This window comes from Limanda limanda, chromosome 1 (genome assembly GCF_963576545.1).
Source record: "Limanda limanda chromosome 1, fLimLim1.1, whole genome shotgun sequence".
NCBI classification, from domain to species: domain Eukaryota; kingdom Metazoa; phylum Chordata; class Actinopteri; order Pleuronectiformes; family Pleuronectidae; genus Limanda; species Limanda limanda.
Window position 1 is genome coordinate 15,965,718 of NC_083636.1, and position 26,601 is coordinate 15,992,318.

Genomic DNA, 26,601 nt, shown 5'->3' on the forward strand with positions numbered 1-26,601 from the left:
AGAAACGAGGACCTTTTCTTCCTCCAATCTCCCTTATACTCTGTGATGTGGAGAGAAAAGTAATAAGTTTAGAGAGGATGAAAATATATTTTTCCTTTTTTTTCAAAATACCACCCACGGGCACCAATTCAAAACCCAGCAAGTCTCCTTTAATACCTGGGAAATTAAATTGTCAGCCCATTATCAGCCAGGTCCAGTCATCTGTATCTAAAATGCACCCGCCCGCAACTCAAGTACACAAGATTTGCCATAAAAAAAAAGCAGGACATATGCTGGAGACAGTTTTCAGAGGGGAGGCAGGGAGACGAGTGGTACGGCGAGCAGAGGGGAGAGTGGTGGTGTGGTGGTGTTGGGGGCTTGCTGCATTAACAATGTTAAGCTTTACCCAAAGTCATTTTCAAGCCAGCCAAGCATCAAATGGAACAGAGTATATACGGAGAGACTAGGTGCTGATTCTCTCCGGGAGCCCTGACAGGATGGACATGCTGTTTGTGTCTGTGTAGGGAGCAAACAAACGTTCTCGGTATGCTGCGTTATTCCTCGCTGTGAAAGCAGGGATGGAGGAAAAATCACGGAAAATCACATTAGCGACTGGTATGCGCGTGTCCGTATGTGTGTGTGTGGGAGAGAGAGAAAGAGGTAAACATGCAGACAGAGCGAGCAACAAAAGCATCTTTGTGAAAAAGTGAAAAACATGGACTAACACTTGACTACAGCATAATAAGACCCAATTCAGTCTAATACAAGAGTCCTGGAATAAATCCTACCTTCATGAAGGTTATTATGTTTTATGGAGGTGTTTATTCAACTGTATGATCATTTCGAAGGCTGCTGGTGCATTTCAAGGGTTCTGATTAATTGCATTGGGTTATACGGAGGATTTTTACTATTCCACTCCATTTATATCAATGAGGGTATATCAATTATATCCATCACACAGAAACACCTCTCTGTATAATGCAAGGTCCCTGCAGCTTAGTGCAACTAGTTGTGGTACTATTTTAAAGAAGTTTTTGTGGTTTCAGCTATTTTGATCCATCCATCCATCATATCACCACTTATCTTTTGAGGGTCGTGACCGAGCTGGAGCTAATTCCTCCACCAAGCTGGGATTTGAACCTTCCTGCTGTGCGTCGAGAGCTAGCCACTACATCACCGCTCTACCCCTCCACCGTTCTGCATCCCCACTGTGCCGCCCCGCAAAAAGTAAATCCGGAATCAATCGGTATATTATCTTAAACATAGATGCTACAAATTACTTTGAGATTTAATACATTTTAGCATTTGAAAGACTTTTAAAATACCTTTTAATAACAATTGAAGTCTTATTTGTGGACTAAAGGCTTTGAAATACTTGTAGAGTTAGACATTTATATAATGTTCACAGCCTCCTTTACTCACAGTGTCAGCTTAAGGTCTCAAATTAGAAAAAAAACGGCCAAAGTAAATGTAAGATCTGAGTGTTTTGGACCAGTTGACAACAGTAGACAAAACCATCGCCGCCAGGTATAGACCCCACCCAGGCCACTGTTTGGAGCGAGGAAAGATTGATGACTCCGGGTTTGATTGAAAAGTCTGCCTCGGGGGTTAGAGCCTGTGTCTAGGTGAGACGCTGTGGCCGGTGATTGATTGGCCAACTGGACCCGTTTGCCTCCGCGGGGAGCAGTGTTGCTGAAAATCAAAAGAGGGGACGGGCGGAAGTCTATGATTTCATTAAAACACAGATGTGGGGAGTGACAGATGGATGTAGACTGTGAATAAAAGAGTTACGTGACTCGTTCATGCTGTTTGCTCGTATGTCCCCGTCAATTCTCCTTATTTGTCGGTACATAAAGACAAGATTACATTTGTAGTGCTCATACGCTGTTGTCTGCTTTGTCTTCCGCCGGTATACACTAAAGAAACATATACTCCTAATTGATGCTGTTGTTTAATTATTGCCGTAATTGACCTGTAATGAATGATTTATTCGAGAGTAATTATTCTAAGGAAAAGCCACCAATCATCTCTTTGAAACCAGGCTATCGACTCCTAAACAACCCCCCCCCCCCCCCCCGGAATGACCACATGATGGGAAGAATGAGTCTTTTATTAGCTGTCATGCATGTAGATAAACAACGCAGTGATACATTATCCATTGTTGAATTTGTCAAGCTTGACCCTGCTAGACTCTGTGATCCAGGAAATGATCCTGCTCTGGACAAAGCAGACATCAGCATAAGCGATGAAATGAAAAATAGAACTTTCCAAAACTCTACGCCTCATTAAAATGTTAAATATTCAATTAGTGATCATCCTTGTTATGCTATTCTTCTAATAGTTGATTATAAAATCTGTACCTGCTTCAAGACACCATAATCGCTCTTGTGTGTGTGCTGCTTTTCCCTGTACCTTAACTGTGGTTCCCCCCCTGAGTGGCAGAACATGTGTGAGCGCTGACACCGAACATGTTACCCTCAGACAACAGAACCTGCGGATACCCAACAACAACACACAAACTCACACCCACGCTGCTGGGAAGTTTCAATTACTGATAGACTTGGTGGTTGGCTACTGCCCGTCAGCCTGTCAGGGAGGGGAGTGACTGGTGTTGGAAAAAGACAAATGACAAGCAGTTCCACAAGCAGCAATATAAGATATATACTATAAATATAAATATGATGTATAATGGCTGGTATACCTGCCTGAAACTGTTTGCTATGCGAACAGATATGAAAAACACTTTGTTTCAACAGATTTATGGCATTCAACTCATTTAAACAAGTTAAAACATATGTACAATTCAACTTGTATGTGAGAGGGAGAAGAATCATTTTAATCCTTTTTATTTTATCCTATTATTTATAAAAAAAATTGAACATATTACTGTTAAGTATACTTCTTTAAAATATGCTGCATTTACAGGGGATTGGCCTCCAGCTTTCCATTCAGTTTACTTTCTTTTAGTATCTAATATGGCAAGGATCTCAAACGCGATAGAAAAAGAACCAGGATCTATAAGCGAAGTCTAAATCAATAAAATCTAAATGATACCCAACTCCGGTCTAATCCCAATTCTGGGGGCAATTCTCTAGAATGGGTGTCAATGTAATTGGCGCGGCTAAGGCGGTGAAGGTTATGGCCATTATAGGCGAGCGTGAGGAGGCATAACGGCTCGCCAGCGTCACTCTCATTGTGTGTGAAGTAGAGGAGGGAATGTATGGGGGTCCTGCCGCTCACCGTGACCTGTGTCTTAATGAGGAGGACAAATCAATACCGTGCCGGACAAAAGAACACGAGAGCAGCCGCCATAGACAAATGTTTTTTCAGTGCAAGTGAACCTGGGTACAGGTCAATTCCCGATCCATTAAAAAACAATTTCAGGTCAATATGACTGTGGCTCAAGGAAAGAGCTAATTCAATAACATATATCTTAATTGTGACAAATTATTTACCCAATTCCTTATTTTCTATAGATTATCATCACATAGTTCCTGGTTCAGACATACTGTCCCTGCACAGGTCCCTGGATCAAGTCAGGTCAGAACATCATCCCTGTTTATGTTTTCTCATTCTTTCTTCTGTCTATATTAAACCATTGGGGGGAAAAAACAGTCGACAACAGATATATCAATTGTTGACAGACGCAATGTTTACCCATGTAGTCGATTCTCTCCCAACTTCTTTGCTTTCCACGAGACTCAAAAATACAATGTCATTTCTCTTGACACCGCAGATGCCGGGGGGGCTGAGATAAATCTGGCACTCTTCAAAACACTCTTACTTGTTTCAGTAATTTTGAGGGAACGCAGCACAATACACCAATTTGCATCGTTCAGAAGTTTTTCAGATTTCAAACTAACTTGGATTACACAGAGGGAACTTGTAATGATATGCACTTCAAGGGGTCTTTGTAACAACAAAACAATCATAGATATCATTATTATAAAGGACAAAAGCACCGTCACTCTCTTCCCGCATTGAAATTCAGCCAGCAGACTAAGTATTGAAGAAAGGTAAGAACAAAGAGGCCAATCTTTGATTCAATCTAATGACCTGATTGATCGCTCAAGGACATAACAGCACAACAAATACGATAATACATGGAGGTGTTAACAGGTTTACTGGGGGAAAAGGGACTGAACAAATCACCTCTGAAAGCTTTATCAGCCACCAGATTATGTGCTTAGTACGGCAAACCACAACCTCTCCCAGGAGCTCGCTCTCCATCAACTTATTGACTTTGCCCAGCAATCAGAACCAATTTCACCTTCCAATTACTGAACCTTATGGGCTCTACCACAATGTAAATCTAATTTATTGTGTATAAGATATGGAGAAAGGGTTCTGTATTTGATCAGAGTTAAAAGCATGTCACGGAAAATTAGCAAATAGGTAGATATATTATATTCACATGTTTTAAGTTGAATATGTTTGAAGTTGGTCTTCGTGCCATTTTCTTCTTTTGGTTGAAAAGATATGAAGTGTCACATTAAGACAGGCAGGGGAAGGACGACAGATCACGGCCCTGGAAAACATCATGTTTCATCAAACACAAGTTCACTGTGGGTAGGAGCGAACAATCCTGGAGTTTGACAAACGCAGAGGGAAATGACAATGGGTGGGAGATGTCTTGTGAGAGAGGCTGCCTTTTAAAAACGGAGAAAACTCCATTTCCAGTTGAAAAGAACAGTGGCTGGTGTAGAAGCGTCTGACTTGACAATTACATGAGTGGTGAAAAAAGGAAAAAGCGGCACGGCGCCTCCACTGATAACCTGTCGGATTCCATTAAAAATCCAGCACTCCAAAAAGAATGCTCAAATGGAGGAAATTATCACACACACACACGGTCACACACGGTTTTAAAACGGTAAAACTCCAAGACAGGGATTCCTTTTGCTGTAATATGCATTATTTAAGGAAGTGGGAACAAACTGGATGGAGAAAAGACACATTCAACAGAACTTATATAAAAAAACACAGAAATAACAGACAAGCCGTGCAAGAAAGACTCATAGCGAATGCACGGCAGCTGTAGCGCTTGCTAACTGCAGTTTCAAAGGCTGCTCATGTCCCTAGGTTAGCCCTTAGGCTCCAAGCAAGCACTTCACGGAGTAGAGGAGGAAAAGTAGAGGGAGTTTGTACTTCTGGAGGATGCAGGCAATGACATGCACAAAGAGCGTGTGTGATCAGTTCAATAACATACGCCACCCTGCTTCACACATAACAGATACGAAGCAGGTGATACTTTTTGCCCTTCATCCCCATCATTTGTGCCGTCTGTTCCCCCCGGAGAAACATAACAGAAATTAACTAACAGGAAAAAACTAAAAAACACATCACATCATGTGTCTCCTTCCCTTACTACCTCTCTCACAACCCTTTTCTCTTTTTGATTTGATCGCCGTTCCAAATGAGGGATCGCTCATACACTTGTCCTGGGGTGTGGTATCACGTCAACGCTCCTCTCCTCCTCTCACTGTCTCTCTCTCGACAAAATGATAAATTTTTCTATTACAGCGATGAGCGTGTGAAATGAGCTATATAATCAATAGCATAGGTTTGTAAACAGCAGCCGCACTCCAGGGAAAATGTGTTTTCTCTTTGAAAACAATGCACCGCCTGTGTGTGGTGAAGAACGCTCATCTGACAATGTTTACAAGGGCAATTTACAGGTAATAAAGGCGCGAGCCGCCCCAGAACGAAGGCAGCTTTATTAATACCGCAGGATGAGCCGGCAGAGATGTGCAAGAGGACAAAACTATCAAACTACAAGATGAGGCCATCTTGAAGATAGGTCTATTTACCGTATGTTGATTTGACTGAAACTGTCCTCTGAGTTTGTATTATGCCATGAAAACTACTATGAAAAGAAGATTGGGTTGGATTTATGGCTGTGTGTGTGTTTCTGGGGCCGAGTGTTGACCCAGCGGAGACACTTCTCTGAGTTACTGCTAGACGCGACGCTCACACACTCATATCTCTGACATTTGTCCCTTTACCAGGCATGACCTGTCGATTGCAGCGAATAGGTTCACCCCTGTGCGTGTGTGTGATAGAACAGGAGCATGTGAACATGAAATGGGATCTGTCTACGGGTAAAGATGGCCCTCATCAGGGAGTCGGTACTCGCAAGGTCGTGCAGTTTAAATGTTGTTTGAAACTGCGGTGCAGATTTGAACCAACTGAATGTTAAAACTGTTTAGGAAGATAAAATAAGACGAGAAGGTTTACAGCAACGGCAGAATATAAACTTACATAGATCTGTGCGCGGTGCTTCTCGTCCTCGGTGATGATCCTCTCCCTTATGAGAGTCTGCTGGAGGTTCTCCTGCACCAGGGCCCGCTCCACAGAGAGCATCCTGGAAACTTCACCGGGGACCTGGGACTGGGCATCAGCGGTAGCCTGCTCTGCTGCTCGGGTCTTCTCTGCGTCCAACCTGAGGAGCATTAGCAACAATTATTATAATGTTTATGACAAGACATCTTAATGTTGCTTCAGACAGAAGAAAGGGTATAATAATAATAATGGATGTAGCATTAAATGTGTGTTAATGTAATTTAGACCAAACTAAACATATTTATAACCTAGTATGTAATATTTAAACAAATCTAAGACCTTTTAAGGCCTTCAATTCAGATACAATTTTACACTATTCAAGACCAAAACCAAGCTACTTTGAAACTAAAAACTTTTGAAAAAAATGACAGGTATCTATTCCATATTCATTTTATATATATCACATAAAATATTAAGCACATACAGTGGAGATATTAAGTTAAGTTGTTTTTCAGAGCAGCAGATATAACATGCCAACTTCTCTTTTCGTGTCTACAGTGCACCTACGCTCAGGAACCTGTTGCACCTCATGCTGAACTGTTGCACATCAAGTCTCCCAAAAGAATTAAAGGTCACCAAAGCAATTATGGTGCTAATGAAGAATAGACAAAGGCCAATATACTTGTATATTGATTTGCAATACTAACGTCTGATTCATCCACTCATGTCCTTGCTGTTCCACAGCTTGCAAAGAGGGGGCGCCATTGAGAAGCAAGATTAGAAGTTTGACTGCACCAGATGTACCACAGTCAATTTACTTCTGTCAGACGGTTCAAATCAATTTATATTTATTCAAAATAATTTACACTGAAAAGTAATTTGAATATGAATATGTAGAAGACAACCACCTAAAATAAGAATTATCAATCCAATGAAGTAGAGATGTAAACGGAGGCACCACGCTCTCTACAGACACGAGACCACCATTTGAACCCTGTCACCGGGTTCTCATAGTTGCCTAGCAACGCACTTCCCGACTCAGTGACAGTGTGCTTGATTGGAGAAGAGGAGGAACGTCCCTGAAACCCTGAACATCTTCCTCTCGTAGGAATCAAACATTTGCAGCGAGGTAAAATAAACACAGAACAGACGGATCGAGTGGATTAGAGCAGACGAATGGAGATGGCAAGGATCTTAATAAACTCCAGCCTAACAGAAATCCTAACAGAGCCCTGGAAGGTAACCTTGACGAGCAGGAGGATACCGTGAAGCGAGGCTGTGTGATTCAGTTCACAGACTCATAACAATAGTTCCTTATTATTCCTCCACATTTAAAAAGAAGCCATCTATGATCCAACAGACGTGTCAGTGTCTGATGGTGGAAATACACCAACACCTGTTTTTAGATGTCAGTTCATAAGAATAATATATTTTCTTCTGTCACCATAATTTTTCAAGTCGTGATTTAAAAAGTGTGAAATGGTTTTGATACACATAAGCACTTGAGTTAAATGCATTACTCACATTCTGTCTAATTAGGTTTGTTCTTTGCTTACTTTGATAATTTAGGTAAATGATCTTGGTTGTCAAGTGTGTGGAACCCAACTGCTGCATATAAAGATGTACAATATGACAGCTCCACAAAAGTGAAGCCAAAGCTTCTTGATCAACCCCTGCTGGCTGGCTGCAGTATAGCTTCTAAACTCTGCCTCCTTTATTTTAGCAGATGGGACATGGACCATACAGAAAAGTCCAATTAAAAGTCAATCAAATTTTTCTCAAAGATGGTTTCTGTCATATTACGTAGTTCTCATCACACTGATGCTATAAAAACTGGGTAAAACATGATGATTGACAACTGAGACTGACTCGCAATTGGTTGAGAGCGTGTATCGATGGGACCCCGGAGCCACAGCTCCATACCTCGGCTGCTATTGCACAAGATGACAGGGTTTAAATATGGCTTGTTTTTGCTTTGTTTCTAGATAGTTAAAGTCGTCCATCTTTATAAACAGTCTACGACAGAAAATCTGTTCAGAATGAAACATTTTCCTCTGTCTACCTCATTTTTCAAGTCATGCTTTAATAAGTGTGAAAAAGTTTTGATATTCATGAATGGTAAATTGGAGCGCATGACTCGTATACAGTCTCGTCAGGTTCGTTGATTGCTTATCATTATGATTTAAGTGAACCATCTTGGCTGTCAGGTGTGTGGCAAAGACACAGTTTGTGCATTTTCAAACTCATGGCTGTTTTCCTGATATTGTCAATGTGATGGATTCATTTCTTCCCCTCACCTGTGAATGTACCCAAAATGTACACAGTGATGAATCCTGATGGCAGACTAACTAACTTATCACCTCCTTGCACTTTTGGCTTTCAGCTGATGACAGGTAAGTCAAATGAAAATCTGTCTGACGTCCTAAAGCTGCCGTTCGCCCTGCAAAACCACTAAATGTCAGAGAGCGGGAGGAGAGGGGGGGGGGGGGGGGGCAAGACGAAAAAGACAGAAAAAGAGAAAGAAAGAGAGAGAGAGAGGAAGGAGCGAGCATGAGTGGTGGCGACATGACATGTTTGGCCCTGAGGAAGTGAAGCAGAGAGGGAGTGAGGCAGAGAGTGGGAGAGAGAGATGGAGGGAGACGGAGAGAGACCAGCCATGTCCAGTCTCACAGTCCACTGGGCTGCACACGTCAGCACACTCCATCCATCATCAAGCCCCAACTCACAGACACACACACACACACAGTCATACAGGGAGCCTCCTAATGGTCTTTTACATTCACCATTTCCCCACGATCCACGCCTCCCTGCCAGCACTGCTAATGTACCTAAGCTACCTTTACTCACGAAGCTGTGGCTTTAGCCGTTGCTCCAACTGTGAGTGAAGGAACGATAAACAGAGTTCTTAGAAAGGGACTTGGGTGGTTGTCATGTGGGCCAGCAAAAGCAACAATATTCATTCTCCGTGACATGAAGTTGAAGGTTTTTCAATTTGGATAAATGTTATTTATCCAAGCAATTGTAACAAATTTGAATTGTTAACACGTATCTTACAAGGACAGAACTGTTTGATTAAATAAACAGTCTCTTTGACACAAAAAACTTTGCTTCAAGCAAAACCAACTTCCTGCTACGCACCTGTCAGCAACACTGACACTCCAGACAGGAGAACCAAATCTCCTTTTGTTTACCAGCTCTGCAACAGAAACCCAATGACAGACGGAGAGGCAGAATTGAAGCAGGCACGGACAAACATAAGCTGTTTTCTGGTGTGAACTTGAAAAATCTGGTCGAAGACATTTCAGAGTTTGCCTTTCACATGTGGAGAGACCCATTCAAAACTGAGGACAGGACATGACGTACACATTAAACAGGTTTTTTTGTTTACAGCACATCTACACCAATGTTGGTCTGTAACTCCTAAAACTCTTGAATCTTGTCTTTCCAAGTTGACATCTTCATCTGCATCTTCTACATGTATGTCACCTTTACATCTGAGATATTTGTAATATTCCAAGTCCATGTCTGCTGCATCATTAACACATCCTCTCATTGGCTACAGAGGAAAGTGTCGAAAAGGTAACTGACTCAGACAAATTGGTGTTTTCACATTAAAAAGCAGCTATATTGGTAAGAAAGCTGTACCCACTGATCAAGGCCTTTCTTTGTGTGTTTGCCAGGTTAAGAAAGCTGGCAATCCTCTGATGATAAACGAATGGTGGCCAAAAGCTACAACTTGGACAAGTGTGAGCAATGAGGACAAGAGAATAGACAGCCCAGCAAAAAAAGTCTGTCTACCGACTTCCTCACAAGTGCTAACCCAAGCAAAGACTGCTATCACTAGCTGGATGCTATCTTTCAGCTTCACCTCTATTGCTTTCCAGTCATTATTGCCCTGTCCCTGGGATATTGAACGCATTTTTCATTCGACTGTAGAAGATTGGCACTGGTTGGGAAAGGAGGGGTGGGGGGGGGGGGGTCGTGGGTTGCTTTGAGAAAGAATGGTTGAGTCAGAGCGAGAGAGGAAAAAGACAGCACCTACTCATGAGAAAGAAAAAACAACATAATGCCTTCTGAGGAGAAGTGTGTGTGGGGGGGGGATGCTGCTGGAAAGAGAAGGAGGATAATCTTGCCCCGGTAACCTGTGTTTTGATGGCTCAGTGGATCGAGTCTTGAAAACAGTAAGATGGAAAGGCCGGACCGGAGATGTATCATTAACTTGGAGAGGAGCGGAGTGCGAGTGGGTTGGACTGTTTCGGCCATTTCCAGAAGGAGTAACTCACTTTTGAGGGGGGGGGGGGGGGGGGGGGGGGGGCTGACCTTGAGCAGGAGCACAGGAGGATGCTTCAGTTCTTTTAGGAAACTGCTTCTTAAACTGACTGGAGATGCTGCAACTTCTGAACAAGCTGTGCAGGTATGTGCGTCTCTGCACATACACATGCTTTGCAAGAAACAATGATTAATGTAGACATGTTAAAAAAGGGTGGGCGAAACCATCATCATCAAGTGCTCCACGGAAAATCACATCTAATACTATTTCCTTTGCACGAATATCAAAAAAAAAATATATTCACGTCTCCTGGCGTTTCCCTTTTTTACCCTTCCATCAGTTTCTGCTTCCGTCTCCTTTTTCTTCGCCCATTAATGCTTCCAGTTGTCTACCTGTCATCTACACAACATGTGTCTCAATATACTCTGCCTGCCAGGACGGATTCTGACAGACCTGCATAACAGCGCAGGCTCGACCCAAGTGCCGAGAAACAAAGGCATTTAAAGGCCTGATGCAATATTGATGTTAGGAATAATGTGGCTGAATGCTGGCCATGAATATTTTATGGAGCTGTGCACTCTCATTGACACACATAAACACACACACACACACACACACACACACACACACACACACACACACACACACACACACACACACACACACACACACACACACACACACACACACACACACACACACACACACACACACACACACACACACACACACACACACACACACACACACACACACACACACACACACACACACACACACACACCACACCTGACTGTGTAGTGGTGTTTGAAAGGCTGGGAGCAGAGTTAAATGTATGGAGCACAGAGAACAGTGGGGATTCATTTAAAGATCCTTCACAGTTCAGAAAGGAGAATAAAAGCCATTTTCTCATCTCCCTCTACTTTATCCACAGTTAGAGCTAACTGCTAATGTTTCATGCTACAATCAAGCATCATCAGAGGTAAAGGTAGAATAATATCAGCGGTATAAAGCTCAGACTCCCAATAGCAAACAGTCCATCTACTGGAATATGTTCAGCTGCCTGATGGTTATCGTGGTGCAGCTAACAGAGCTTAAACTCTGAGATGGTTGGAAATGACATCCAATTTCTCCTGAAACGACTGATTCTATCCGTTCATATCAGACCACGTTGAGTAATACTGCAGACATCAGATTTCCTAGTTGATAAGAGCCAAAAAGTATAACTGACTACACAGGTCAACCAAAGGCCACAGTACGAAGATTTGATTTCCCTTTTGTAAAATAGTGTTTGTACTGTTCAACATTTCCTTATGAAGTGGAAACGGGGGAATCAAACAACAATGGGATAAAGTTGGAAATTGCAGTAAATCTTATTAAAGATACTGTAGCCTTCTAACTTTTCCTTGCTTACCAACCCTACCTTTAATGCAGATAATGAAAAGGTAGGATGAAGGACACACAGATACATATATCCAGAGAAGGAAAAGCAACACACATCTGTTGCTGTTGTAAGGTGGTAATGGATGAGCAGCAAGTGGTTTCTAGGGTTTAACAGATGGTTAGTGTGAGACAATCTGGTTGCTATGACGATCTATAGATCATCGGGACAGTGTTTTTGGGCGGTTTCATTCACAAGGCCACGGCATGGAGTGGTTGCTAAGGTGATGGTATTAAGCCTATAGTTCATTTTGCAAACAAGGTTTTGTATAATATAATGATGATTATTATACTTAGCACTACTGCCATTTTTATTTTGATTGTATGTGATGTGAGGGGGCTGTAGAGTTTTAAGGGTGTATTATATTTTGACAGTAGTCACAGATAGAATATCATGAAGTTACAAAAAGTGCAGTAAGAGAATCTGATCAAAGACCTGTGATTCTGCTGATTCAGGCACATTTTTAAAGAAGAATCACAACTCCCTAGAAACACTCCTGACAATCAGGTAAGATTCAGGAAGTTTTTTCTTTTCTGGTCACCCCAGACTTTCTACTTTGTGTGTGTGAGTACCTGTATTTCTGTGCAAAGATAAATTACATTAATGAACAAAATGTAAAAATCTATAGGGTCTGCTATTTGTCTGCATTTGATCCAGGAGCAATAAACAATTTAACAGGCTGCCTGGGTAACACAGAGAGGAAAACAGAGGCTCCGGGGGAAGGTCAGTGTTCTCATTCAAAAGTCTGACATGTAATTATAATCACACAAGCGAAAAACAAGCTGCATGACTACATGCTGAAATAATGGGCATAAGTTTCACAACTGTGACATGTAAGTGTGCTCTGTATGGGCAGGGGGAGGAGAACGATGGCTGATAGATGGAGAAAAACAGAAAAAACAGGAGACAGGAGCAGAAAAAGACAAGAAAGAAATGGAGGGAAAGGTGCAAGAATAACCCAGAGAAGAATTGGATCGAATGGTGACACGGAATGAGTTGGGTTGAGGGAGGGGAGACAGAATGCTGTGCGCGTTCTCCAGCCCCCACTCATCCCTCCTTCTCTCATCCCTTTCTCTGAGTCGTTCTGCTCTGCTGCCTCACAGAGAAGCGGCAGAGGCAAATCTGCTCCCTACAGCCGCTCCTTGCTACAAATGAGTTTAAGGCTGCACCCAAATGAACTCTTCACACAGCCCTTACTTTACTCCTGGCAGAGCAAAACATGCAGACCCACATCTCTCTCGTCATCTGTGGACCTGAAGCCAAACAGAAGAAATACTGCCTTATCTAAACACCACTGTTCCTGAAAATTTCCCGAGATCTGGTTGCTCTAAACGGCAAAAATTGCTCTGGATGGAATAACAAAGTTAACAATGTAATCAGAAAGTTCGTCCACAAAGTAATTTCCTGTCAGCCTGCTGTTGTTAAAAAAATTGCCAGAAGTACTCAAATAATGAATTAGGAGTGACTGGCAGCAGGACTTCCTATCTGCATTTCTTTATTCTGAAAAGGACATAAATGAGCATCAAAGCATTATGTGTTAAGAACATTTTAACAACCAACAAAGTGCAGGAGCCATTTTGGGGTTAAACATGATTTGGTTCTCGTATAGCTTGTGTTTGTACTCTCTCCCACTGACCTGGGCTTTTTCACATATTCTTCCATTTCCCTGTGTTCAAGCTGTGCAGCAGTTTCACTGCAGGGGTTCCACAGCTATTGAGACACTGTGTGGCCTTTCTAGCTGAGCTCTAATAAACTCAGAAAACACAAAGAATATCTTCCTTTAACTTTTGCAAAAATGTTATCTTGTCTCTTCTAGAACAACCAAGGCCAAAATCCCTGGGCCATGTTTGCGTTCAACAACCAAAAACTCTCAAAAGTTACTAAACGAAAATAGAGAAGTTGAACTGGGGTGACAGAAAATTAAGTGGGAGCCTTTTTCTGTCGTGAAGTATAGAGGTGTCTGAGGTTGTTGTGATCATATCAAAAACAATTATGTGCTGGATTGCACCAAATAATGTAATGACTATATTCATTCCTGAGCCACTTCATTTTGGACAGAAGTTCCGCAGAGTAAGAACAAACAATTAAACTATAATGGCAGAATAATAAGTAGAAGGTTTATCTCTGCCAAAGCCCAAAAGTCCCCTTAATTCAAATCAATGTGCACCAACTTGCACACACTCATACATATCAGTCCCAAAAATGTGCCTAATTTTTGTCATCAAGATGCCTGAATTATTCCCTGTAAAATTGTTCAAAAAAACACCCCATCTCACAACACAAAAGAACTTTCTAAAATCCTGTAATCCTGACAAAAAAAACGGGGTGAAAGATAACATCCTCGGCTGAAGTAATTAAGCTTTAGTACATTAAGTGTTCCTACCTCAGCATCATTACATTGTGATTTATTTTGGCCCATGATTACTGCCTACAAAACTATTAGCAAGGAAAATGGACACACAATCATGAAATCACACTCACATAAACACAAATTTAACAAAAATAATGTGACAAAAAATAAAAACCAGAGCACAAACAAAAATGGAGGGATTGAAAGCCAACATGATTTCAATTAATTGCAAGGAGGGCGTAATTCTGAAGCACTTACTGAACAGACATCAATAAGTGAACTGCAGGAAGTGGTTACAAAAAAATAAAATAGCCAGGGGAGAAAGAGAAATCAATAGACAAATGATTTCTCAACACCACTTATTAATTTCTCTCTTCCTGAATGAGGCTCAAAAACTAGGCTAATCACTAGGCTAACACTACCTCCTCCTGGACGCAGAAAGGTTGTGTCCCCCTCATACAGTACAATGGTGCATTTAGTTGCTAATCACAGCTGTTCAATGAGGGGTCTGCTGGAGAACATCCAGTTCTGTTCGTGAAAGGGGAGAGCAACACGATTATCGGACATTACAGCATGTGCACCTGCTTCTTCGGGGTCAGATAGAAGAGGAGAGCACATGCGATGACAGGAAGAGAGGAGAGAATGGAATACGCTCCTCACACCAAGAGGGTGTTTCTTCATCGTGAAGGTCTAATTGATCACCAACTCAACGCCCAGGAAATTACCTGAAGAACGCACACTCCTTTCTCAGGCATGATTAATTGATCCAGAAAGGAGAGGGAAGAAGCAGAAATAGAGGCAGGGAAAAGTGCTGATGTGCTTCGGAAGAGAGGCAGATTGGAAACAGTGGGAATCGGAAAGTCTGTTGCTGACCTTTTTGACTATTAATGAGGGCGGAAAATAGTCAAATCTGAGAATGTCTTCCGTTTATAATGAAATCCGGGAGCAGGAGTTGACACTCGTGTTGTACCGTGATTCATGATCCAAAAAGAAGAAGATAAAGGAAAAGGAGAAATGGGTAGAGAGAGCTGCACACAAGGAACAGCAGAGATTCAGATTTTCAGCTAACTCAACTCTTGATTTCAGCTGAAAGGGAAAAACTTGATTCTGAAGAAATACACAACAAAAATATTGGTGCAAAGTTAAACACAACCATTCCATTCAAGGCCATAACCAATGTTTGTGCATGGGTTTGTGGGCGTGTATCTCACCAGGCTTGCAGCTCTTGCTCTGCCTTGGCCCTCTCCTCCTCAAAGCCTTTGTGCAGCTCAACAGAAATCTTCTTCCTCAGGGCCTCTTCGTCGACTGGGACACAAAGAGAAAGAGAGAAGCAAAAAGAAAGAGAAATGGTTAAAGAGGGAGATTTGGAAGCAGCTCTTGTTTGCTGACAGACATATTGGGACACAGAGTAGTATATACAGTATGATACAGTATAAAGCTTGGGTGCTTGTTTAACAGGTGATGGAAGAATCTGTATAATTTAAAACAAAGAATCCTTAATGCAGTTTTTTCGAAAATGAACTCCAGAATTTAATTTTTCAGTTTTGCGTCCATCGAAGGTTAGAAACATTATCAACAAGCCAACTCGCTCGCTGGGAATTTTGAGCTTCAGAGAATGTCTGGATCATCTGACTCGGACATTAGCGTTCTAACAAACAGGCCCTCTAGAAAATTCAGTGCATATCTGAAAAGCCGCTTAAAATAAACAAAGGAAAAAAATCCCCAAATCATCTAAATGCATGCACACACACCATCCACCCTAAAACCACACAGCACCCCACCCTGCCTACATGTGTTGGTATCATCATATCATCACACATGTATAATTCCATGTCTCCGCTGGTCTATCTTGGCAGGTAATTAAGCATGAAAGCAAAGATGCCAGTCGGCACCCGGGCTAGAACGTGCTCTGAAGGCAGAAGTGCCACGCAGTGTGCTGCGACACTGCAGTGATTGGAGGAGAGTGTGAGTGTGTCAAGATTACTCTCCCACTGCATTAGTAAAATGGGATAATCCCTATTGTCAGAGTCTATTATTACAAGGTAATGTGTGCTAACAGCAGGCAGGTTGAAAGGCAAACACACACAATAACCTTCCAGCTAATTCAGACCAATAATAAGACCTAAAATGAGCAAAACCATACTTTTCTTTATTTAGGCTGTAAAAGAAACACAGATAGAAGAAAACGAAAACTGTATTTTCCTTCCTCACACTATCCAGAAATGAAATAAAAAATATCCAACTGCCATGTTGAACATTTGGACATGTATTTTGACTTCTTAGTTTGGTCCAAGTCTCATATGCTAACATGGAGGAGGCATAGTGTCCATCTATACAGTCTATGGGTTACACATGTGTTGCTAGTGGTGGCTGATTTGTTTATTAAGTTCTTTCAAAATCAAAACTGGAATAAGAAAACAAACAATTCAAAAGGTTGCCTGTGAAGTTAAAATTCCGTTTGGATAAAACAAGATTTCGTTGTTTCAAGTAAAAGCAGAAGCCTCAATTCCAATATCATGGTCTAATTAAATGTTTTTAATGTTATTTAGCCCTGAGCCGTTGCAGTTGTCTTGGAAATCTATTTAAAGGCTTCTGGGATACGCGGTGAAGGCACTGACAGAATAACAAACTCTGAGGGCAAGGTTGGAAAAGACAAGAAACAATTAGATCCACAATTCTCAGCTTTAAATTGATATTTTCTCCAGCAATCATGGTTGTCTCCTTTTAACACTGCTGATTCAATAAGATCCATCTCTTTGCAATTTGCCCCTGAAACAAATTCTCCATCACAGAGAAAAATAATTACATTTTAAGGGAATGAGTATTAACTGGCGCTTGTGGTGGCCTGAACCTCAGCGCAGACTCGATGTATCTTCAGCGCGTGAAGACCGAGTGAAGATTCACTTTCAACGTTGTTAAAATTAAAAACAAGTTAATGACACTGTTGAACTTAAAGGTGACCAGTTACCGAGAGTGTTTCTACAGTTAATATGCGAATATTAAAAATGATCTTCACTCGACGAGATGGCTTCTCTGCAAGGTCCCCGGGATTTAAGTCTGAAGTTAGTGGAGCAGCTTTCTCCTGCTTTGCTCCCTAGTCATGGAATAACCTCCAGAACTCTCCCAGCTTAATGATTCTGTCTCCCTGGGAGAATTCAAAGCTGTGATAGAAAGCTGAGGAACTGAAGAGAGTCCCTGAGCTGGGTTTTGTCTCATGTAGCTGCGGCTTTTTATCTGTTTTTTGACATGGACCATTTTCCTTAATTGTTCCTTGTCTGTTTTGATATGCTTTATTTCTTTAATGTGCTTTCTTGGCCAGGTCTCAATACCTCAAGGCATTTCCTGGTTAAATAACAGTTATGGATACATAAAATCTCTGCTCATTAACAAGTCCTAGTGCAGTGGCCGTTTATAACCTGCCTGTTAGGAACGGGCTGTTTGCTTGGCCTGTGTGAATGTGAGTTGCAGCTTTCTTTGGAACCTGGAGAATCAAGGGTCGTTGTTGATAGTTATGATAAGTCTGTGTTTATTAAAATTGAAAGTATCACGCATCCAAATATGACACTGCACTTGCTTGGGCCCAAACTAATACACATGCAAAGTGTGTAGCTGATAAGTTGAAGCTTTCTTGAGCTATGCGTTCCACATAGAGACATTTCTGTAATTACTACATATATTCCATCTTGGCCAGATCTTCTTTGAAAAAGAGAATTTAATCTAAAGAGACTTCCTGGTTAGGTAAAGGTTATGGACAAATCAAATCTCTGCTCATTAACAGGTCTTCTCAACTTGCTTTAGCTCCTTTAACACACTCACCGTTAATAAATTGCTCTCAAGAGACATTAGTGCAAAAAGACACTTAATGTCCTTCGTTGTTTCTGATTTACACCCTCTACCTCCTTTTCTTCTCTCGCACCAGAGGACAAATATGAAGAACTCGCTGAGTGACAACGATTTGGTCGAGTGAAGTGAAATGAATAAGCATCAGGTAGAGGGAGGTTCTGTATGACAGCGCTTCACAAGAAACACTAGTGCAAACACAGGTGGTGATTGACAGTTGACAACTCTTTGCTGCGCAGTGTATACGCAAAGACAGAGGCTGCTGTCACCTTCTGTCCAGAGTGTGAGAAAATAATATCCATCATGTTTGACAGCACTCAGAAGCAACATTGATCTCACTTCGGTAGAGAGTCTAATTACAACTCTGTTTAGAACCGCTGCAGTCGGACCAACCTGTCGAGCTACAGGCAAAGAGGAACAAGACTTTACCAAGAAATACATGTTAACATCAGGTGCTGGGCTGAGATCACCTTGTGTCAGAAAGAACGTCAGCATGTCAGCGTCATTTTCAGATGCAGCGGGCAGTTGTTTTTAGTGAAAACACTCTCGATGCCACTACACACTCTTATAACCACCAAACTACAGGCAGACATAGTTAAAAGTTTGATCATGAGCTTAGTGGAACATGTAGCAACTAAAATAGCAACGTATATCTCACTAAAACAAGTGAAAACCAATAGAGCTAAAACTTGCCTGAGTTGGCTGATAAAAATCTATCAATATGAGACTTTCACTGACATACAGAAACTTTATTTAACTGAATATTCTGTGAACATTTCTATGCCATAAGGGTTTGATAATGACATCTAAGGAATCCTTGCCGAAAATGTTTTAAAGCTATTTATCAGAGGGTATATTGGAAAATGTTTGAAATGAGTCACTTTCAATGCAACAACTTTAAAAGGTGATGTTATGTTAATGTCCTCACCGCTTGTTCTGCTGCCCGTGGCCAAAACAGAATCTTTAACTGTAGCGAACTGACAGGCTAATGTCAAATCATCCCACATTTAAACTGGTGATTATGGCTGCAAACAGTAGTTTAGCTCTGGGCCACTATGAGACAAGCAGCTGAAGCAACAGTTCAGAGTCTCTATGAGTCTCTCACTTATGGACTGTAAGCCCCATAAGATCTTTATGGTGGATGGACACCAAGCTCGGGAAAATCCAGAGGTCAAACCCTGATATTTTCCAATCAGGTAGATTCACCTTTCAGCATCAACTGTCCTTTAAAATCGCTCAGACTTACTTTGAAAATATTTAACCTTTAGCAGCTCGTGCTAGGAAAAAGTACAAATTTGAAATCTCTCCAAGTTCAGACAAGACTAAGCAACTGCTCATGTATCACCACGTTCTCTTCGCCCCTGCAGAGAGAGAATTCAGATAGCTAGCAGGCCCACAGGGTCAGCTGGAGAACAGGTTCTGATATGATAAACACTGTCTGGGGTCCTCGAGAGAGGCTGGTCGGGGTCAGAGACAATTCCAGATTGACAGAGCCCATGTCAATCCTGAGTAGGACATGTAAATGTTAAAAAGATTAAAAACTCATCATCTCTTTAGACGTGTCCCCCTCCTTTTCCTTATACACCAATCACTACACCCCTGTGGAAAAACCCATAGAGGAGGAAAGGCGGTGGAGCACAGACTATTGGCAGTGGAGATAATAGACGATGGCAAATTGCGTTTCTCATCAGAAGTTTCATTAACCCCAGGACCCGCGTGGAGGGCATAATCTGTAACATTACCACTTCCTCACGTTTCTAGCTTGCACTTAGTCGAGTCACCGTGCACCTTCCGCTATGTTCGAAAGGGAAGAAAAAAAAGAAAAAAGCGCCAGGAGCAAGCTTCCAGCACTGGCAGGTAGGTGCCATTTCCCATTTTCTCTTTTATTCACAACATTTCCTGTAAATTCAATCCCATGTTATGGAATAGGACCTGGCTGATCAATTTAGGTTTTCACGAGATACTGAGAAAAGTCAGCTTCAATCAAGAGTTATCTTTTCCACAAGTTTCACAATCGCCTATATGTCCACACACACCAAGTCACCCACATCTCTCTCTTTGTCTCTGCATGTTCCCCCCCGTTCTTTATGCTGCATCTAGGAGACATCTTTAAGCAGACTATTAGTCCAGCACAGTGTGTGGGCTGGGGCATATGAATATTTATAGCACATTGGAGAAGGTGTAGGAGGTTCAACCTTGACTATGGTGTAATCAGCACACATACTGACTCAGGCCATGATTTAGAGACAGCCGACCTGCTGAGTGCTTCACTCGATACCCAACTCTCATGGACACACATAATCAATGTCTGCCTCATTAAGGTCGTAGCCTTTAAGGATCGGGCTGAACTTTGCAAGTTTTTAACTAGATTCACATTCATCGTACCTGTTTCCTCTTCTCTTTTAACAAGAGCATGCTTGATCAATCGTCCGAAGTCAAATTTGTCCACTCCTTTACAACACAGGGTGAGTTGGGTACATTTTAGCTATGAGGTGACCTTGCAAGCACGGTATGTTTAAAATACCTCAGTAAATGTCAACATACATTACTGTGGTGAGACAAATATGGGCCAATGGCTGGCAAAGGTCAGCTGCAAGCTTACAGTTAAAGTAAAACTGCAGTGAGACAACAAAACTGAAAACTGTGGCTGTGACGGTGTAGCAACAAACAAACTTCACAGAAGGACAAAGATAACTTCATGACCTCCAACACACTATTTAGGACTTGATTTCATAACTAACCTTTTAATAGATCACTAGTTTTGTTGCTGTGACAGCGGAAGGCAGTGTCTCATAACAGCTACACTCAACACATATCTAACCTTTAACAAAATTAAGTGGGCTAGGTCAAATTTATCTTTTAATCTGTAAACCAATTAGCTCAAACAGTAGAAGGATACTTTTATTTGACATTTGACAGCAGGCCCAGAGTATTAAAAAAAAAGGCTATAATCACTTAGGTTTTAAAACAAAGCACATTCGCTCTGCTTATGTCTGGTGTCCACACTACTGCTGAGTTGTTGAGCCCCTAAAACGTAATTGTTTTAAACACTGGCCCTATTTTAGTTTATTAACTTGTCGGGTAGTGCTTTAATCAGCACTGGCAGAAGTGGATGCTTTTGAAATGATGACACAGACGACCACACTTAAGAATCAGGATTTATCTTTCCCCCGATTTGTCAAGCTCCTGTCACATGACCCTTTTAGAAGAAAACAAGCAGCATCAGCCTGGATTACCGAGAGTGACTGCAATGAATTACAGGCAGTGCAGACCTTGGTGTCTCTGGTAGCAGCTGTTGCAAGGTTAAATTCTGCATTTGATAATACTACTGTGTGTTTTCAAGCTTGTTAATATGGCCAGAGGTGATAGTTGATGTAAAGCTAGAATGCACATTTGGAGGGAGGATGTTTACAGCTCCAGTGTGTAGGATTTAGGGGATTTATTGGCAGAAAATGTTGTCATTCGCAAATAAATCACCTGACACTAAGAACAATTTTGAATTAGTTCTCTAAGAATGAGCCCTTTATATCTATATTAGGAGCAGGTCCACTTCCACGAAGTCCGCTATGTTACACCGCCATGTTTCTACAGTGGACCAGATGGACAAACCAAACTCTTTGTCTAAAGAGGGCCTTTCGCGTTGCAATCTGCATCTTCACTGCTAGAGGTCACTACACTACACACTGAAACTTTCGTAGTCCAGTTGTATTTTTGATGAAACAACAAACAGCGTACAAACTTCAGTGTCGTATCATCAAAGCTCTGTGGCCGAATAAAAAGTTTTGTACACAATACACCCACCCAAACACCATCTCCAGCCGTCCCCTAATGAGGCCTGGTGTTTTGCTGTGTGAAAGTGCGGAGGTGTCATTTTAATCACTGGAGTCAGTGTGGCGTGGCATAAGTTGGCCTTTTTTTAATTACCTTACTGATTGAGCCCAGTCAAGGATGGGAGAGCCTGCCCACACCCTGGATGCCACCTTCTAAGGAACTTGCACCCACGCCCCATTTTGCACTGTGTAATGACTAGGTAACATTCAAATGTCCTCTGCTGGATGTGTGAGGAGATAAGGGACGTGCACCCACATTAAAAAGACCGGAATGCCAAACTTTGCTTTAAAAGATAAATGGGGGAAAAAAATGTTTGTGTGAGTTTGAGTACGTCTATAAACTATGTAACTCAATTAACCCTGCAATATTATAGTGTGTGACTGTGTTATCTGTAATAGGGTGGACTTTGCAAAATCTTCTTTTAGATGTACAAAATCTTTGGCGCTTCTCAGAGGGAAGTATAGAGATGCTCAAGTCTTAATATTTTATAGAAGTTTTTTCCTAATATTTAAACCCATGATAACTGAATTTTTGGCAAGTTGATATCAGTAGAGACAGGCTGAAAACATAATACTGGAATATTATCACCTCATGAAATTGCAAACTTAAACATCAAAAAAATATGGGCAGCATTAGAAATTAATTTGGAATCATAGTCACTGTCCCTTTAGGTCACATTATGGATTTAATCAACTCCTGAGGGAAATATGTGACTCTTGTGCATCATAATGCTACATTGTTTACTATCTCGTCGAAAACTGTCTATCATTGGGTACTGAAAATGTAGAACCAGAAAAGGGAAGATACAGCCAAGAAAACCATGAAGCATTGTAAAACTGAATTGGTTGATAAGTCTTAGTGGAATATTAACAATAAATGTAATACAATTTGTGTTACGATCCATTTTTTTAATAAAACACTGATTATGGCTGCTTAACTAAAGGGGGAATTAAATGCTGGGAATAAAAAAAAGCACCCTTATTCAAAAACAGTAGAAGCTGCGGCTGAGGTCGAACTCTCTCACAAACCTCGGGGAGAGGAAGGGTTACCATGACAGCTTGAGCTCCACAGTGACTAGGCAGAATGGAAGGCCACTAATTACAGCATCAATTTATTAACACTATTACATGAAAGAATTAATCATTTCATTAACAGTTAGGGGATGGCAATGAATCATAATGTGACCAAAGCTAGTGTGAGGCCCATTTTTTAAATGAAGACTAATTACAATCTGCACGAAAAAGTTGGGAGACAAAAAGCTTAGGGTGGCTTAAACAATATAAACAAATAAACAATATTAAAATTCAATATAGCCGGTCTTAAATCCTTGGACAGTTCCTTCCTCCTAACCTTTGCTTTCTAATTAACCGTGCCCAACACATTTCAGGATAAAATGAGCAATTACCGAGAACAATTCATTTCTTCAGTTTTTTTTAATAAAGAATTATGAACTCCTGTCTCTTATTAGAAGGAATAAGACACAAGTTTGTCCAGGTGTTGCGGGGGTCACATCTGCAAGAATGCAGTAAAAACTCACCGGCTGGTGGAGGAGGAGGAGGTGGTGGGACTGGAATCGACTCGGGCACTGCCACAGGCTCTGGGACTGGAGCAGCGGGTACTGGCTCTACTGGGAGCTGAGGAGGAGGTTCAACTAGTTCACAAGGAGCAGTAAACTCTGGCATGGGAGGCGAAGCAAGTGGCTCAGCGGGCTGCAGGGACAGTGTGTCCCCTGAAGGAGGCGGCGGTGGCGGCAGAGTGGGCTCAGGCTCGAAAATTGGAGGGAAAGAGAGGGGTTCGGATTGAGGAGGAGGGGGAGCAGCCATGGGTTCCATCTCGACAGGAGAAGGACATATTATGGGCTCAGATACAAATGCAGGAGCAATGGATTCAATCACCTGTGGAGGAGCAATAGCTTCCATTACAGGAGCAGAAGCAGCAATGGGTTGATTTATCGGAGGAGGAGGAGGAGGAGAGGGTTCAATTACAAGGGGAGGAGAAGCAAGCACAGCGAGCTCTTCCACCGCAGCTGAAGCAGGGCAAGGAGCAGGAGCAGGGGGAGCTGGGAGCAATGTAGGCAAAGATGAGGATGGGAGCACCATGTCAGCTATGGTTGGGGCTGCTACCTGTTCTGCAGGTGGTTGAGGAGGAGGAGGTGGAGGAGGTGTAGCCACAGTCTCTGTGGCAAGTGGAGCTGGTGGAGCTATGGTTGGGGCTGCTACCTGTTCTGCAGGGGGTTGAGGAGGAGGAGGTGCTGGAGGTGTAGCCACAGTCTCTGTGACAAGTGGAGCTGGTGGAGGTGCAACAGGTTCTACAAGAGGAGGGGGAGGAGGCAAGGAGGTGATTGGGTCAAAGGGGGGAGGCAAGGAGGTGATCGGGTCAAAGGGGGGAGGCACTGGCCGCAGGAGAGGAGAGGGGATAAGTGTCGGCTCCAAGGGAGGTGGTCGAGTGGGAGCACGTTGTTGTTTTTTAGGAGGAGCTTCGGGTTCCCTCATGCGGTTGAGGACATTCTCAGAAAGCTGCAGGACAGTGAAAGAAAAGTTTTAGAGGAACAATGAAGTTCATCTGACATACTTCAAAACAGTACATCTCATCTGTTTATTCAGATTAGAGCCAAACCATTATGGGTTTTGGGGGGTTGATACCGATATCAGGTAGTTACAGAAAACATTAGTAAGTTTCAGGCCAACTGACAAATTAAAAGTTGAATATGAACTTGAGTACGATTAAGGAGTAAAACATTCTCGATATCGAAATAATATTTTTTTTTTTAAACATTGACAATGATTCCCAATTTCTGCATTGTTAATGATGGAAAGTAAAAGTTTTCAATCCGATAAACGCAGATACCTTTATGTCTGAAAGGCTCATATCGATAATTCAGTCAGAACCTAACTCCGGGTAAAACCACACCCTTTCTTTTTATTTAGTTGTTTCTGTTTGTTTAAACAAAGGAGACTCGGTATGTGGATTAGTGAGTTTCAGAGAGGCAGATTTCTGGACCTCTGATCAGTCATTCCTCGCTGGATTAAGTTATGGAAAACTAGACATTGTTTCCCACCAGTGAATACAAAAAAGGCTTAATTTCCAATCTGTTTACATAAACTGGCATGAAAGGGTTACAGCTCACTGGAAAGCTAAGTTACACGGACTCTGTTGGCTCGAGCATTGATTGACAGAAGTCCTGCCAAGTAAACACATCCACTCTGATCAGCTCAAGCCTCTCAATCTATATTTAACATGAGCTGACAGTGTCGTGCAGACACGGCCACAGCTCCCACGTTATTCTCACTCTATTTCAATAAAATCATCCAAGTAACCACCTCTAAAAAAACCTTCATGAGATGAGAATAACATTAAGAATGCAACGGTGTATCTTTTTGTTTCCTGTATGTGGCACTTCAATTGTTTCAGATGTAGGACGATATGATAATGTGGACAACAAATTAGATTCAAATAAAATGAAATAATAACAAGGAACAACTACCAAAAACCCTATTAACAGAGGGGCCACATGTGAGGGATCACCTCTCCCAGGACCGGCTGCTTTTATTTTACTTTTGCTTTTATTCTGCTTTAACTTTTGCCCTGCACTTTAACTTGAAACTTTAAGTGCAATAGATGCCGCTTGCAGCTGAGAACATCAACACTGTAGTAACATATCATAAATCACAACTTCTATCCTCCATCATGGATCCAGATGTGTGACATGTTCTTCTGCTGAAGTGAGAAAGAAGTTGGGGACAACTTGTTCTTCTGCTGAACTGCTTCTTCAGTAAGCAGTTGTCAAAACAGCCCACTGTCCCCAGTATTTGCAGGAAGACTTTCATTCATTCATTCTGAGGGGGGGGGGGCTGAGAGGAGAGCACGAGGCTGGTGACGTCAGTGTCAACACTCCCCAAAAAAAGACATTCAAAAGTGTAGTGTGTCTGTCTGTCTGTGTGTGTGTGTGTGTGAAATAGATTTACACACACCTGAGAAGCTGTTAGTTAACTAAAGTAAACCTGCACTCCTTTAGCTTAGCCTGGTGTGTAGCCTTCACAATGAATGAAGAGGCTACATTAATGTAGCATAACTAGCTTTAGAATGCAAGCTTCTTTTAGCAGCATCTTTCACAGGTACCCTCCTGACTCATCCCCCTGTGACAGAGGACTGGTGCCGCAGCAGCCGGTTCCCTCGCCGGTCTGTGTCACGTCACTCACCCGAATGCCCTTCACCACCGATATGTTCTCGTTCTCGTCCGACTCGAACGACACACGGCGGGTGCTGCTGTTCGCTCCCATGGTCAGAGGCTTGTCCCAGCGACACCAATCTGTGTGAGACGTGGGGCAGCGAGGGTCCCCCCCGGTTCACTAGCGATGGGAGTCAGGCACAGTTCACAGGGGCCCACACGAGAGAGCTTCACTGACCGCACTTCCGTAGCATGACGCGGCGCAGCAAGGAATGAGCTGATTGGACAGAGCGGCGGCACGTCCTAACGTCAGCGATTTTCATTGGTTTAAATGTGTGCCAGGCAGAGAGGGAGTGTGACAGGTCCAAGCACAGTCTTTGACATCAGTTGTCTGTTTTAATAAAGTTATTATATTTTATTTTATTATAATATAGAGTGTTGGA

At 42.1% G+C, this 26,601-nt stretch overlaps 1 protein-coding gene across 1 annotated transcript in view; it reads right to left on the reverse strand.

The window, feature by feature from the left end:
* chchd3a (coiled-coil-helix-coiled-coil-helix domain containing 3a) overlaps nt 1-26,395 on the reverse strand; it is a 63,210-nt gene extending 36,815 nt beyond the window's left edge. Inside the window, exons 1-5 of the mRNA XM_061070968.1 lie at nt 26,190-26,395; nt 24,114-24,506; nt 23,528-23,624; nt 15,531-15,624; nt 6,238-6,418 (exon numbers count right to left, since the gene is read on the reverse strand). Of these exons, the coding sequence (XP_060926951.1) occupies nt 6,238-6,418; nt 15,531-15,624; nt 23,528-23,624; nt 24,114-24,506; nt 26,190-26,270 (846 nt within the window). The 5' untranslated portion in view covers nt 26,271-26,395. The remainder of the gene's footprint in view (nt 1-6,237; nt 6,419-15,530; nt 15,625-23,527; nt 23,625-24,113; nt 24,507-26,189) is intronic.
* Nucleotides 26,396-26,601: the final 206 nt, after the last annotated feature.